Here is a 17179-nt window from a genome sequence, read left to right on the forward strand (position 1 = left end):
TGCGCTCCCACTATATATCCAACTTTTTCTGATTTTAAAAAACAAACAACAAAATCCACACTTTCATGATTAAAATGAAATGTCACTATATAGTGTGTGTGTGTGTGTGTGTGTGTGTGTGTGTGTGTGTGCGTATATTTTCTGGGGTGTTGATATATATGTATGTGTGTGTGTGTATGTATATGTGTGTATGTGTGTGTGTGTGTGTGTATGCACATAAAATATGTATGTGTGTGTGTGTATGTATATGTGTGTATGTGTGTGTGTGTGTGTGTATGCACATAAAATATGTATGTGTGTGTGTGTATGTATATGTGTGTATGTGTGTGTGTGTGTGTGTGTGTATATAAAAAATATGTATGTGTGTGTGTATGTATATGTGTGTGTGTGTGTGTATGCACATAAAATATGTATGTGTGTGTGTGTATGTATATGTGTGTGTGTGTGTGTGTGTGTATGCACACATGTATGTATGTGTTCATGGAAAAATGTGGATTTGGGGGTGTTTGGGGTTTTTGTATTATTTAAACCAGTAAATGTTGGATTTTAATTTTTTTTATTGGAGAAAATCAGGTTTCCTCGAGATCACTAGCAGTCAACATGAATTGACTTCTTTGAGAGGGTAACTAGTTCAGTGGGTGAAGAGAATAGAATGGGCATAATATGCTTGGATTTTGAGTAAGACTTGATACAATCCCACATTATAGTTTTTAAAAGTAAACTGGAGAAATGTTGGCTAACTAGAATTACTATTGGGTAGGTATATAATTGGTTGAAAAACCTCAAGCAGAGAGTAAGTATAAATGCATTAATGTGCGAGACTAGCAGAAAGGCTCAAATGGGGCTCCACAGAGGTCTGCTGTTTTTAACTTATTTTTAATGACTTGAATGCAGTAATAAGGCACTTTCTGTTTTTTCTGACAATAGTACAACTCTGCTCAGCACTAATTAAGTCTTAGCTGGAGTCCTTTATCCAGTTCTGGGCTCATCATTTTCTAAAAGTAATCAATGAAGACAATAGGGGATTGGAAGGCAAGCTGTAGGAGGGTAGGTTGAGAGAGCAAGGCATGCTTAATTTGCAGAAAAGAAGGTTAAGAAGAGGCATGATAGCATTTTCAAATATTTGAAAAGCTGCCATAAAGAAGAAAAGAAACAACCTGTCTCCTTGCCACAAGGGCAAGACACATAGCTGTGGGTTTAAAATGCAGCAAAGCAGATCTAGATGAAATCTCAAAACCTTCTTGATGATAAGAATAGTAGGTTAGTGGAGCAATGTGCCCAGGGAAGTTGTGGAATCTCCTTCATTGGAGGATTTCAAGCAGAGGCTGGAAAAGTATCATCTGGGATGGTTTAGGAACAGAGGATTGTACTAGACCCTTGGGTCCCTTCCAATCCTTTGATTCTGTGGGGTTTTTCTGTGTGTGAGGCTTTTAAAAGCTTGTTCCCTTGTTTCTAGATCTCTGTCTGCTTTATCAGCCTATCACAGTGGGCTAATCACACCAATGAAGATTCGTACAGAGACTCCAGGCAATCTGCGTTTGTACAGTGGGAGTCCCACTCGCAGCGAGAAGGAGCAGGTCTCCATCAGTTCTTTCTACTACAAGGAGAGGGTAAATATCAGACCAAAATGCCTTTCCTAATAACTTGCCTTGAACAACTCGCATTTCTTCTCCATAGCCTGTTAGCATCGTTGCTTATGATAGAGAAGCTTCTTCATTGTGGCCTTATAAACAGCTCTGAAGGAACACCCACTTGGTTTAGCTTTTGAGTTGTTTCTCTGTATCCCAGAGTTGTTTCTCTGTTTTGGCCCAGTTATTTTTGTGTCCTTTAACCTTACCATCAGAGTTTTTGTGTATGACTCCAACTCATTTCAGTAGATAAGTCTAATGCAGGTACTTGTGCTGTTAAACACTGCTGTTGGAGGCAGTGCACAGAGCTGCTACCAATAGCTCTTGTGAAGGCTGCAATTTCAGACTAAATACAAATCTAGGCAACACTAGAGCCCTCCTGAATGAGGTCTTCTGCATGTGCTTAGCTTTCCATGATGTACTCAAGTGCAAATTGGACCTTCCTCAGCTGCCGCTTGAGGAACTCTCCAAGGTCAAATGCCTCTGTTTCTAACTGATGTTTCTGTTGCAGCAGCAACTAAATATCCCCATCAGGGTTTGGAGCCTTTTTGTGCAACTGTGTTTAAACCATGATAAGACAATCCCTACCCCAAAGAGCTGTCAGCCAAAGTAGCTATATTTTAACTGCAGCATCTGCTAACATGGCAGTCACCTAGCCCTCATCTAGCAAGACTTTTGGGGATAGGGTTATATTTAGTTTTCAGTTATTTTCCTCTTGGGTGAGTAAGAGTGAGCAGGGAAAGCAAACCAGTCGTCTTTGTATATTGCTCTACTGGAAGTTGAAATAAATAGCTATGATTGACTAAGACTGCATGTAGTTCCAAAACAGTGTTTTGGTGGAGGACACAGGGGTTTCTTATGTATACTATACATGTAACTTATCTTACAGCCTTTTTTAAAGATGAACTGACCTGCTCAGAACTGTGCTGGCTCATTGTCAAATGCCTTTAAAATTCCAGGATTTCATTGTAAACTATCCAATGCCTGGGTTCAGCTCTGGTGTTTTGGTTCCAACAGCAGATGACTTCCCAGCCTTCTAAAGCAGGGCCAAGAGCTCATTGTTGTATGTTGCATTAGAGCCTGGGATTTCCTTAGTGTTGGTATGGGGAATTAGACTCCTGAACTCCTAGTCCTTGCAGGGCAGTTACAGAGGAACTGATGTTATCAGTAATGGTGTGTGGGTTTTTGGGGGTTTGTTTGGTTTTTGTTTTTTAAACAATTTTTTCCTTATCAAGGGAATGTCAGTAACTATCCCATCAGTCCTGTCTCCTGCTCAGCTGGTACAAGGCAGTCAGCAGATTTGTCAGACATGCTGAGCCTTGATAAAACCTGTCACTTCTGCTCACATCTTGAGCTATTCCTGAATATAGACCCCAACAGACTGTCTTACAGAGTTGTTGTCTTTGCTCTTACTCCATCCAAATTTCCTTTTGATGACCTCTAAAATGTTGCTGCCCAATATTAGTGTTACAGCCTATTCAGTCTTCATAAGTTTATTTAAAGAACAGCTTCTGTCCTCTGCACTGTGCTTGTCCCTGATACACAACTCTTTAAGATGACATGCATGTCTAAAAATATTCATTTAAGCATCTTAGTGCAGTTTCATTTGACTTGCCTCCCATAGTCCATGTATCAGTGGTGACAAGATTTTGTTGTGGGGGTCAGACTCTACAGAATAAAGCATGTGTATGGGGCCATGTCTGTTGGAATCCATTATTCCCTTATCTAAGCCTGGAGGCTTCTCCTGTCTGGTTACTTACTCTAAAGTATAGCAAGATGAGGTCCTGCCATCCAAATAGCACAATGTTTCTGCAGCTGAAAGAGTAGAAACTATCTGTATCTCCAGGCAGCAGTGGCATAGTGAGAGGTTTTCTGAATTCTAAGAATCTGATCTGACTTCCTTTATGTTGTATTAATACTAATGTTTTTGTCATTTAATTTCCTAGATTTTAAAGTTAAAATTTGTATACTGTCAGCCCCTGGTTCTGGAGCTTTATTTTTCTGATTTTAATGCAGACATAAAATCCACTTCTGGTAGAGAGCAAACATGTCAAACTTAAGCCCAAAATTGAGTGTTCCCAAAGATCAGCCAGGTGTTTTTTAAACTCATCTGTTCTGCAGTCTTCACCACAGCACTCACTACCAGATTGCAAACAAAGAAATCTGTTCACTGCAGGTCAGATATAGCTTTTTTTAGTGTTACTGTAAGAGCAGCTGAACCACTGATTTCCTGAGGTCTTTTAGAAATTCAAAAAAGGAAATGTGTTCTGCACACTAATATACACGCCCCTCCAATCCACATTACCCCTATAAATATGACTTCCTAGAGCAAGGCTGTCCAGTTTCTAAGAGGCCAGGCACTGCAGCTGGTGTGTGGCCCCTCTTTCTCCCACACTACCATGCCATGCTGCACCTCCCTGCTCTGCTGCAGGGCAGGGGCATGAAGCGCAAGCTGGAGGAAGAGGAGGGAGGGGAAGCCTGGAAACTTTGGCAGGAGCAGAAGAACAGTAGGGGGAGTCCAAGGGCCACCAGTTGGATAACCCTGCTTTAGAGAATAACAGTCAAGAACAAGAAGGCTGTGTATCTAATGGTAGTTCCATTAGCCAGTAGGGTCCCAGAAATAATCTTGTCAGTGTTCTGTCTTTCTGTTGTTTGTTTCTTTTCATGATAGCACCCACCATGATGGAGTCCTGGTCCTGACTAAGGCACCTGAGTGCTATGCAAACATGCTGAAGGAGTGTTTGAAGAGCTTAAAGTGATTCTTTTGAGTCCAAATCTGTGATTTTTATTTATTTATTTTTTTTTTTTTTTGCTTCAAAAAAACCTATGCTTTATGTATGCATTTGGAAAGTATTCAGTTTACTTTTTAAAGCTACTGGACACAAGCTGTTAAACACTTTTTCATGGTTTTGTTTTGACTGAAATGGCACAAGTCAGTGAACTTGGCACTTACCTAACTTGAATGCAGAAAGGAAGGCCAAATTATAGCTGTAGAGGGGAAATGAATCTTATTGTATTTGATCTGCACCACCTTTTAGAACCTGCAGCAGTTGTATCTGAGGTAGGCCTGTTCTTTCTGGACTGGTATGGGGGCCTCTCTTCCACTTCAGCATTAAATAGGCCCCCACCATCCCACTTAGGTTATTGCACAGCCTCATACAGGTCACTTTCAACAAGCTTCTAATACACTAGCCATTCCTTTCCTCTCTTTCTTCCAGGCACTCCTAATTTATTTCCCTTCCACAAACCAGCCCTGCTGAGCCCAAGAAAGACCACACTGAGAAGCTGTGGAATTTGGTAGTCTCAAGAGGGACTGAATAGTTTAGCACATACCGCAGATAACATACAATTTCAGGTCTTCATTTTTTTTTCTCAAAACATTCAGTTGCAATTCATATAATTGGATTACTTGTTTGACTGAAAGTAAAATAGTCTTTTGAGCCTGATCATGATACCCTAATATTTGGGATCTTAATATAAAAATGAAGTAAACAGTTGTACCAAGTTGAAATCACTGAAGCTTTTACTGCAACATGCTTCATACCTGAAGGAGGCCTGGGAAACAAGAAAATTGTTCAACACTGATCAGCTGAGTGGAGGGCATGCCATTGGATTCCCTCACTGCAAATGTGCTGCGAAGAATGAGGCTGATGACCAGTAGCAGCACTGCTACTCAACAGTGCACATCTTTGGTATGGTACAGACAGGGGAAGAACTTCATGGGCTTTCTACAGCAATGGGTTCATCATCCCTTTTTGTTCTGAAAAATCCTCTGTGGGCCACGTTCTCAATAGCCTTCTCATTCTGTCTGCATGGACCAGTGGATCACTGGGACATTGCACATAGGAAAGTCTCCCCCTCAGCATCCATGCTTGTTCTTTACTTAGGCCTCCCAAGATCTGGCTCAGCATTGTGGATGCCATGGCAGATATTAGTTAAAATAAATGCCACGTGATTAATCTAGGGCTCAGAACCTTGCTTCAGGCACCAAAAAAGGAAAACACTGTAAGAGCATGGGATTAGTGTTTGGGAAACCTTGGTTCTATCCTCAGCTTTGCCACTGATTCTCTCTCTAATTTTTTGGGCAAGTTGCTTCATTTTTGTGCCTGTTTTTTATAATACTTCTCTACTCTGCATGGGAAGCTTAATTTAATTAATGCTTGTGAATGCTAAGGTCCTACACAGAGGCTAATGAAGGGCACCCTGCAGTAACTCGTGCTAACTTCAAATGGCTGATTTTAATAAGGTTGTGTATGGAGGGAGTGGGGGTGGGGAGTGGGGAAATTATTCTCTGGTAAGTACCATTGGGGAACAAATTATGAGGAGCAATATCCCTTGCTCCATCCTTTTCAGGGCACTCTTTCATTTTATTCTTTTCTTTTTCTTTTAATTTTCTCGGTGTCTGTCTTTCCTTCTCCTCCTGGGTATAACGTTTTCACACGCAGATGTCTCCTCGCTCTGCCCGACGACGTTGGTCTATACAAGCAATTAACGACTTCCCGGTACTGTGTGCTGTGCTAATGTTCTCCTTAACTTAACCCTGTCTTCTGCCCAAAGGCCCAAGAATAACGCACCACTTGCCTGACTTTGAGTAACCAGAGTAACAGATTGATTTGATTTTATTTATTTATTTATTTTTAACTAGTGCCAGGAAGGGTAGAGTAGATCAGAGATGGGGGAGATGCACTCTGCACTGGACCTAAAAGGTTCCATACAAGGGACAGGACCCCACAGTAAAGTTGCATATATTCAAATTCTAGGTCTCCAGAGTATAAGCATGGCTTTATCCTATCTGGCCTATTGATTAAGAAAAGGGGGCTGAGTGAGGGCTAAGACTAAGGACATCATAGAATAGGGTAACTTCCACAGAGTAGAGGAAGCAATTAGGAAGGCTAAGGACAGGGTAGGGAAGTTTAATTGATTGTGTTAATTGATTGATCAGTCTACACAGTTGAGGAGTTTGAAGTAATACCTATGCACCTTCTTTCACGTTGGGTATGAGTAACACTTTTTTTCCTGGGATCTCCTGTTGTATGTCTGTGCAGTTACTGTAGTTCATTCCAAGGACTGGCCAGTCAGGCTGTGTGCTTTCACAGGCCACTTGCTGGCAAAGGAGCAGCAATGCAGCTTGGAAGGGTGACATGTATGAAGGACACTGTCAAATCCCAGGACACTCAGTCCAATGAGAGAATCAGTGTACAGCCGTAGGTATATTACTGTGAAGCATGGAGATTAAAAAGAGAAAAGAAGTGAGACCAGACTGATAAAAGTAGCAAAGCACTTGGATTGTACAGAATTATCTGTAAACTGTGGAAGAACAGTTCATTTTAAATTGAAAAATGATCCTAGAGGAAGTCTTTCATCTCATTAAAATCAACTGGTTTTGTTTTTTTTAATATGCTGCAAAGGACTGCATTACAGCGAGTAACACATACCATACACCAAGGCTGTATGCTGAGTCTTCCTCCCTGTTTTTGCACAGCTCTGAGAAGTTCACCATGCTGCATCTTGTCTGGCATCAAACCACACTTGCCACTGGCATCAGTTCCTGCAAAATTTACTTTAGCAAACTTCTGTTCATCCAGCCCACATCTCCTAAATTTTGCCTTTCTTCACCTGATTGTTGTGATATCCGGTATCAGCCCAAATTTGTCACTACCAAAATATTACCTCCTCTTTAGTCCTGTATGAGGACTAGTCTTCTGTAACATTTCAGTACAAAGCCAGAGGACTTCTTAACATCCCGTTTCCTTATCTATGCTAGCCCCTGATTTTAATTAAGTAGAGTTATTGCATTCCAGCAATATCTTTAAAAGGGCACTAGGGTTTACCCTGGGAAGTACAAAACAGTAAACCTTACTAAATAACAGTTCCATCACTAGGGACAACTTTGTGGAAACTGCTTCTCAGTGTGTAGCAATCTGAATATCACTGCATGAAGAAGTTGGAAAATAATACAGTAAATGCCATAAAGACATTATATAAATCAGTATTCTCATCTGGAATATACTGTTCAGTTCTGGTCAGTCTGCCTCAAGGAAATATAGCACAAATAGAAGGATTTGGTATACTGACAGCTAAAATATATATAGCTGGGGGGAGAATTCCATGTCAAAAGAAGCAGAAAACATGGAACTGTCCAGATTTAAAGGGAAAATAATGAAGGGGCCTGAGAAAATTACAAAACCATAAGTTGGGGGTGGGGGGGGGAGTAAATAGGGCACTGCTACTTGCTTCTTTTCATAGAATCATAAAAAAGTAGGGCTAGAAGGAACCTCTGGAGGTCATCCAGTCCAAGCCCCTGTTTGAGGCAGGAACATCCCAATCTAAACCATCTCACACAAGTCCTTGTCTAACCTATTTCTAGAACTCCTTAAACAACAAACAACCCTGTCACACAAGTACAAGGCATGGCAAAAGCACCCTAGCCTGCAACAGGTAAAGCAGAGGGAGGAGGACTGTCAGTGCCTTGCTGCCACAAGGGGTAAACACACTTGAGATTCAAAATCATAATAAGGAGCAGGAAAACACCCAGTAGAGCAGAGTGAACAAATGGGAGGACCAAATCAAAGGCGTAATTTTAAGCACTGCATAATTATCATTCTCACCACTACACATCAAGACCAAGGCCCAGATACACAAAGGTATTATGTGCTAAACTCCCATCAATCTGTGAGTTGGGTACCTAAAGTACTTTGGGGGGAGTCTTGGACCAAAAGCTTTGTAAGAGTCAAAGAAGACTTAGATGCTCATTTAGGTAATTAAACTAATGAGGAGTTTGCTTAGAAACCCTCAGGCTTCATGACGTGAGCCGTTACTAATTGACAGGAGCTATGAGGTTCTCCAATAAGCAAGTTATTCCATAATTGCCCATGTGGGATTTCTTGCTCCTTCCTTAGAAGCAGCTGGTACTGGTGCCTATGGGAAACATTTTAAATAGCAAGTAGGGGTTTGGGGTGGGGGGGTGTAGAGGGGGATTGGTTGTTTAAGAGAAATTTGTTTAAAAACTCCTTGCTGCATTGTCAGGTCAGGTTTGTTTTATACACTTGTAATGGGAGTTAATCGCTGCAGTTTGTTCTTTATAGCAAGAAAGAACATATCAGCTACCATCCTACTCCCCACTGTTAACTTCATTAGAAGTAGCTTAGACCTAAAGTTAAATTTTAATTTTTAAATGAAGTCCTACCAAAATCCAGTGCAATTTGCTCCTTGTTATTTAAGTCTGCATTCCTGGTTTTGTACCCCTCAGCTCCATTACAAATGGTTTAAATCCTAAATCCCCAAATCTCTCCCACAACCCTACGAAAAAGGCTCTGTGAAGATCATGATGCCACCTAAAAAGCTTATCTGTTGACGGGATGTACATTCAACTGTTGTGAGGACCCATTCCAACCAGGCTGAGCATGTGGTGTTTTGTAACCTGCTCTATTGATTATGCACTGATAGTGATGGTTGCTGCAAAGCATTCGGTGGATTATTCTTGGGCTGTCTGTTTCTACATATAACCCATTTATCTGCCATCATTATCACCTCAGATTGCAACAAATTACACCCTTGAGCTTGATGGTGTAGGTGCAGGTTGACTGTTTTAGTCATTATTTGGTGCTATTCCTTGCTGCCACTTTCCACCCTATGATTGTCATAAATAATCTTGTTTCTGTTCTGATGCCCAAAGAAAGTGTTACGCCTCAATTTGCTTTCAGTGTGGCTATTTTCTTTGTCTCCTGGCTCTCTTCTCAGACTCCTTCAATCAGCTGGGTAGAGGCAGTTTCTACTGGCTTAGATCGGAAAAATCAGAGCTAGAAATGGCAGGACGTTGAGACACCTAAATTTTCCACCTTCACCTTGAATGAAGCTAGTTTAGGCTGGGACTATTCATTAAGGTTTTAGCTTCACTTCTTATATTCCCTGCCTCTCTATATCTGAGGCACCATTGACAAGTCTGTTGTACACAGAGGGTTGAATCAATCTATGCAAGAGTGCCCCCTTCCCATTCCCCACCAAAAAAGCATATGCTCTATTCCTCCCTAGTGCTATGGACCTGAGTAGAATCTTAAAAATTCTCCCTGGAAAATAGTTTGAGCAAAAGGAGAGTAGAATCTAGTATGTCCTTTTTTCAAATCCATATGAAGCAACAGATCTAAATGTGGGAATCTTTTTTTCACCTTGGATAGATCTTCACTAAACATACACAAACTTGGCCCAGCCAAGTTTCCAGCAATTTGCTAGAAATTGTTAGGACCAGTGCGGACCAGCACCTTCTAAGACCCCAATACCTTTGCTTCTGTGCTTCCATGCCAAAGCTGACATCTCCTCCTCCTCCTTGCATCATTAACTTTCTTTCCAATCACTTACTGAAATTGGCTAACTAAGGCAAACCAATGAGACTTTCACTTTTGTCTGTACCAGTGATTCTCATCCAGGGTGCTGTGGCACTCTGGGGTGCCTTGAGATCCTTTCAAGGCTGCTGTGGGGTGCCATGCAATGTTAACATTGTTAAGCTTACAAACATGATTCACAAGATAAACCCCAGAGATTTCAAATAGGAATCCATAGTGTTAGAAATTCTGACCTGTTGTTGTCATCTTGAGTTCTTTGCAACAGAAGAATTGTTCTGTTTTTCTGTAGTAAAAAAAAAAAAAAATAATGAATGAAAACTTAAGAGCTGGCATTTTCCAAGGGGTGCCTTGAGCCTAATGAGGTTGAGAAGCACTGGTCCATACCATGAAAATGTGACTATGTGGTCTCCACTGGTATGGGCTTCATAAGAAGTAGCTGTCATAGGAACTGCCATATAGGCAAGTGGTGCTTTTTCGAACTACCAGGTCACTGAGTCTTACTAGTGCAGCTGTGGCAGTGAAGAATTCTGGTCCAAATTATGCTGTTAGGTAGAGAGCACTAGTGCAGGGAAAGTGAGAAGACTTTATTTGAGTTCAAGTTCTGAAGGGCTCTAGAATAGTTCATTTCTTCTTTATATCATTTGGTGACGTACTAATGCCTAGTGGTGCAAACAGTTCATTCGTGGAACTTCACTTTCCATCGTCACCATCATCATCATCAAAAATAAGTGCCTGATATATTTTGTGGCAAATGTGTCTTGTCCATGTTCTAAGTCTTCAAATGCCTGTCAGGAGGCTGTCTGATTTTAGCCCTAACAAAAAAACAGCAAGAGTTCAAATCTGCCCTCTGTAAGAGAGTGGTAGTGTGTATATTTTAAGGGAACCTGGGAATACTCTCCATCTGTTTGAGTGCAGATGAGACCAAATCCTGTCCTATGTTAGCCAGTAGGGGGTATGTTACTTTCCGTAGTATTTCACAGTAGGGGTGTGCAAAATGGGCCATATTAGATTTGGATTCAGCCTGAATTGGGGACAGTGATTCGATTCGCTGATTCAGGTCACTGTCCCCAATTCGATTCGGTTGAATCTGAAGATTCAGTGCTGATTTGGAGAATCAGCAATTCGGCCATAGACACAGCTTTACATGGATTTTCTTGCCACATACCTCGAGGTACCAGGTGCAGCTCATGAACGCTGCAATGCTGGGGCAGATGGAGCATCCCACAGGAGCTGGGGGGAGCCTGCATGCTTGGTGGTGAACCCAGAAGTGGACCAGAAGTACTTCCAGTCTACTTCCGGGTCCACCAGGGAGTGCGCATGGGTCCCTCTGCATCCCTCCCAGCTCAGTGATCGGCTGCGAGGGGACCCCAGGTGCCGCTGCCCCCCCCCGGAGACTTGGCTGCCAAATCTCTGCCAAATCTGATCAGGGGCCGAAGCTTAGCACAGCCCTTTTTTCACAGGTCACAAGCTGTGTTGGCATTCCCCACTGAAATCATTGGTGTGATACCTGCTGAGATTATAGCTCCACATCTTTAAAGCTGGGTACAAACTTCTGTTCGGTTTATAACACAAATGGAAAGAACTGACAGTACAACTGACAGTATTGGTGGGGAGAACAGAGTGGGGAAGCCTGCAGGCTTTTCAAAAACTGCTTGCCAGTTTACTTTTTAGTAGCATGCTGTAGTGCATACCACCTTCTCTGTCTCCCCTTTCCATACATGTTAACAAATAATGTTGATACTTATCTACATATCCTCAAGAAAGATCCAAGCCTGCTCCCAATGAAGTTGTGTGAGTTTTCTGTTGACTCCAATGAGAGCAGGGCTTGGCCCATCCTGTGTGTGTTGTTTAGTCTCAGAGAGCAACTGTGAAGGAACTCCTGGAATGAGGGGGAGGCTTCTCTGTCTGAGCAGATGCTGGCCCATACCTGACAACATAATCCTGTTCAGAGTCAGAGATTTAAAATGTATATATTTAGGTGTAAAGAAAGCTATTTAACATCCTAAATTCTGCCCTGATGGACTGAGATTTGCACATATGTGACTGAGTGGAATTAGGTCCAGGTTAGCCAGATTACCAAAAGTGCCCAGTGCTTATGGCCATTGACATAAAGGCTCAGCACACCTGACCATAATGCAACAAGGATACAAGCAAACAAACTAGAAGTGGGATTTTTCAGCACAAGTCTTGCTGACACTTAGTAGGGCATATGTTCTGAGGTGCTTTTTGAAAGCCTCACCTTAAATGTCTTTAAAAATATCTGGAATTCTTCATATCCCTGCTAAAACCATTGTTGAGGCCTTTGGAGCTCTGTTTTGCTTGTAATGTCTAAAGCAATGCAGACCTGGCCAAAAGAGAAAGTATGGGCATGTCAGACTCCCTGGCACTCCAGTCTGTGGTTAGTAGCAATTGGGGACCTCCTCCCACAACCAAGGTTCCTACTAAAGCCAATGGTTGTCCTTTGTGCAGAGGGTTCCTTGGACTGGACCCATAACCATTACAAAGAAATGAATGGTCCTTCTGCCAAACCTTCTGTGGGTTGTACTGGCTTTCTAGACACCAGATGCTTGCAGATTCCCTTCTAGGTGAGTTTGACCTTGAGCTTGCTGCCTTGACTTGCTATTTACTTCCTACAGATGGAGGTGATTGTTCTCCTGGGCATATCATTAAAATTTTTGTGGGGAACACAGAGCCTTCTGAAAGGCAGGCTTGGGTGCTGCTTGTGTTATTCCTGAAGCTAATACATCATTCCTTGTCCCAGTGTAGCTCCTGTCCTCCTCCCCAGTGACATGTTGCCATCTATCTGCAGAAATCAAGGAGATGGAAAAGCAAACGAGAAGGGACAGATGCCAACAACCGACCCATCAAAGCTGCTGGGAAAGTCATCATCCAGGACATCTCTTGTCTGCTTCCTGTGCATAAATCACTAGGAGAGCTATACGTGTGAGTAGGCAGGCTAAAAAGCTGTGCATCTAGTCATAAACTCAGGTAGCCCTCGTTGTGACTACTGCATTCTGCAGTTTTGAAATCAATCATCATCTTGTTCTATTTAAGGTTTTGAGCACCTCATCCTCCCTTCTTTACTTCTACCATGTATATTCCTGTGGTATTCCTGTCTGTCCAGAAGTGTTTACTTGCTTTCTACAAATTTCTGGAAGTGAAATGTCATCAGACAAATAGCTGGCAGAATAATTGGTGCTTAGGTCTAAATACCAGTTCTAACCATAATTGCTGAAGATTTTGTATGTGGCCACTAGAGAATGTCATCATTTGAAATAAAAATGATCAGTATGGACAGTTTTCACAGCATCCTTTTAGCTTCTTTATGATGAAGGAACAGATCTAGAAATCTCAACAAATATGCAGTCTCATGAAAGCTCTGAAAAGTTGTTTTTGGCTTGTGTGTATTTGTTGACATCAGAAATCTCAGGGCTGCCTGATTTTGTTGAAAACCTTACATTGTTGTCCATGTATTTGTAGTGTGAGCATTCTCACCTTAACCAAAAAGGTGAAGGAGTTAAATTTTTAGCAAACATGGTATTTCCCCAAAGTGTTAATTAGTCATTGAAGTCCAAAAGTAAATTTAAAAATAAACGGATTAGAAATTCGTTGCTCAGCTTTTACTTTCTTGCCTCTGGTAATACTGTAATTACACTGCCTTTTATTCATACGTAGTTTTTCAATCTAGACAGGTCATGTCTAATGTCTGATTGATTGATTTATTTTAATGCGTCTCTGTCTGGAAAACCACAAATTATTTTTTCCTTCTTAGCCATCATAAAGAACCTAAAAAAAAAAAAAAAAGGAATAGGCCTACTTTTCTTTCTCCTCTGCAGATCCTCTTTAAAAGACCTGCAAGAATTTTCTTCTCTGAGGCTTACCTAGGTGACCTGCTTTCTGTTCCATTTGCTTGTTCACTTGTGATATCTTGGCTGTCTTTCTTCCTAGTACTCCTCAACAGGAATAGCACAGTAGATAGAAAATCTTGGACATGTAATAGAGCTGCTAACTACTTCAGTGAGTAGGGAAGCAGCCAAATGTTCTTCCAAGTATCTTCATACCTTTTCAATAACCCCTCAGTGATGCAGAGAGCCTAGTCATAGTGACATGGCCTCCTGCCCAGGAACACATTGAATGCCAGCCTGTTTCTGTGCTGCTTGGCAACAGCTTTACTGCTTTGGAGATGCTCCCTCCCCCCCAATCTATAGTTGACTACCAAACTTTAGAGAAGCTGCTCTGGAAACTGAATGGTAAAATCATTTAACTGATCAGCATCAAATCTTAGCATGTTGACATACTGGTGACATTATACTGACAGAAGGGGAATGTGCTGATCAATCTGACTTTGCAGTGAAATTAGGAAATTCTGTCCAGGTTGTGAGCAGTAGCCAGCCCTGGCATTGTATGTACCATGTTGATAAGAGCTGAATTCTCTCTTCTTCCTTTTCAGACTGAATGTGAATAACATTCAGGAGACCTGCCAGAAGAATGCAGCCTCAGCCCTAGCAATTGGACGTAGGGATCTTGTACAGGTATTGTGTTTGCCCTTTGTCTAGGGCAGTAGTTCTCAACCTTTTTCCGTCTCAGGGCATCCTTCCATAACTTTTCTGATTTTAGCATCATCCCAGATGAGAACCACCATTAACAAAATAACTGGCGTAACAAGTCACTTCTGTGTCCTGGGTGTGCAGGGGGAGGGGAGGGAGTTGTGTTGAGAGCAGGAGAAGAGTTGAAGGGTCAAGCAGAGCTGTACCAGTCATAGTTTGTCACGAAACTATATGAAAACAGAAATTTTGAGTTCTGAGAAGGCTCGTGTTTCTTTAATGCATGCACACTAGCATAAACATTTCCTGATTCACATTAAATGTAAGAAGGATTAAACTGCATGTCAAAAGAAAAGCTAACTGGAAGGATTTTATCATATCTTGTCTGTGTTTATGCTATTTTCCCATAATGTTCTCCAACGTCTAAACCTATCCACTCCACCCTGTATTGCAGCATTACAGGAGTGTCTTGCTCCACATTTTAGGCTTGAAGACCTGAGCACAGATTAACAGGAATTCCCCTACTCCATATGAAACCTGCTGTATAACAATACAGGAATTGTCCTACCTTCTCATTTTCCTCTCATAGTCTCTGCTCCTCAGCTCAGGCCTGTCTTTCTTTATTTCGCTTCCTTTTCCAGGCTTCCAGCTTAAAGTGAGTTGCTTTCATTTTCCTGCTCTTTCTTTTTCTTCACATATTGAGCAGTCTCTTTTCCCATCAGCGGTTGTCTTTGTTTTTAGATCTCACTGTCCTTCCAAAACCAGACTTCCTAATCCCTTTCCTTGTCAGCAATTCCCACTTGCTTTGAATACTATGTTATGTTCTTATCACTCCATCTCAAAAAGATAAAGCAGAAAACTTAGCTGTTAGTTTAACCTAAACCAAGAATGTGTGTCATTGGGGAAAAAAAGACAGAAAGAACTGGAACTGTCTAGTTTAGAGAAATTTGAGAGGATATAGTTAGAAGTATACAAATTAATAAATTCTATGGATATAGAAATAGCAAATTGGATGACCCTATTGATGCTCTGTTGTAATGAAAAAACAAGAGCTGTCCAATAATATTTCACACTGATCACTTGAGATATGATTTGTATAAACATATAATATCTTGTGGAACATGCTGCCACCACATGTCCCAGGTCCAAATGCTTAATCTGTTTCACGATAGGATTTGTCCTTTATATAGACAGGAAACATCCACTAAAACATAGAATATGAACTTTCCTACTTAACAGCTTACTGGCACATTATGGCAAAGCAGTTAAGTGTCCTGTAATGGCACCAGAAGACATGGGTTTGAAGTCTCACTTCTGGACTCATACCAAGTACTGCCCCCAATGGTAAATGGATAGCTCATTGTTAAGACCAGGGAGTCAAAAGCAGCCGCATGTGATGCTAGCCATGTACTTCCCTTGTGAACTGTCAGCTATAGAAACTGGGCATGCTTTTTAACCACACCAGACATATGGGCCTTGGGGCTCAGTAAGACTTTGAACTCAATGGCTTAATCTAGAGCTTTTTGACTTCTAAGCATTCGGGAGGGGGAGCACATTCTGCATGCCCCACCCCCCCTCACTGTACTGCACAGGGATCTAAGCCTCACCCTCTTCTCCCTAGCCACGGGCTCCCTGCTGCATCATACCAGGTGGGCACCCCAACACCATGAACTGCACTGTGCCATGCCTCACCTCCTCTAGTGTAGGGCCAAAAACTAGAAGCTGGAGGAGGGACAGGGACCCCAGAGACTCCCTCTGCTTCTGCAGCTGGAAGACTTGAGGGGAGCGGTAGCTTGATGGGAGCCAGGGGCCATGAATTAATCCCTCATGGGCCCTGTGCAGCCCACGGGCTGTCAGTTGGACATCCCTGAACTAGATGGACTCCAAGTCTGATCCAGTTTGGCAGTTTCTACACTGGTAACTGTGTACTGGGAAGAGCATGGGACTCCTTCCACAATGGTTAGCCCTGCTTTCTTTCAGCCAAGATGCAATCAGTTGGTTGATATGTCTGACCTAATCTATTGTTTTGAGACACAAGTCCCAAGCCCATAGTGGCTTAACCTGTTAATCTTTAGTAAATCTGTTGTACCTGTTAAGAAAACAGGCAGCATGGGTTCAGAGCCATCAGCGTTGGATTATTTTTGTTTCTAACTGTATTTTGATCTGTTTCTCTTCTCTCATAGGTTTGGTCTCTGGCTACAGTAGCCACCGATCTTCGTCTTGGGCCAAAACCTGACCCAGATTTGGAGATGCCCTGGGCCCAACATCCATTTGGACGTCAGCTGCTGGAGTCTCTGTAGGTTTCTGAAATGCAAAACAAAGCAGGAGTAGTGTCTGAAGGCATGGCCTTTTGTAGCTATAAGCAGCACTATATTGTTTCAGGCTTAGATATGAGGAACCTTTTGAGAATTCCAGTGGCTTTAAAAAAGGAGATTTATGAGGTATATGCCCATGGCTTCATCTCAGTACTGAGATGCACCTTTTAATACAAAGAAGGGAAACTTTAAATCTACTTACTGCAATTAGGAGGCAGCTACTGGGTTCTTGCCAAGTTTCCACTTGCCCCTTGGTTGAGTTAAGGGTAGCTTTGCTGCTGTGATAAGATTGTATGGTTCAAGATATGGGTGCATCAAGAACTCTCTATTCATTGGCACTGAGATGACACTAC

General features: G+C 41.9%; 1 protein-coding gene across 2 annotated transcripts in view; it reads left to right on the forward strand.

The window, feature by feature from the left end:
* WDR59 (WD repeat domain 59) overlaps positions 1–17179 on the forward strand; it is a 78743-nt gene that overhangs the window by 52231 nt on the left and 9333 nt on the right. The window contains exons 18-22 of one of the 2 annotated variants that reach the window (XM_025199769.1): positions 1457–1610; positions 6074–6130; positions 12777–12910; positions 14418–14499; positions 16695–16807. In XM_025199769.1, coding sequence (XP_025055554.1) covers positions 1457–1610; positions 6074–6130; positions 12777–12910; positions 14418–14499; positions 16695–16807 — 540 coding nt within the window. The remainder of the gene's footprint in view (positions 1–1456; positions 1611–6073; positions 6131–12776; positions 12911–14417; positions 14500–16694; positions 16808–17179) is intronic. The other variant, XM_006020183.2, reaches the window with a different exon arrangement.

Source organism: Alligator sinensis, unplaced genomic scaffold (genome assembly GCF_000455745.1).
Source record: "Alligator sinensis unplaced genomic scaffold, ASM45574v1 scaffold203_1, whole genome shotgun sequence".
NCBI lineage: Eukaryota > Metazoa > Chordata > Crocodylia > Alligatoridae > Alligator > Alligator sinensis.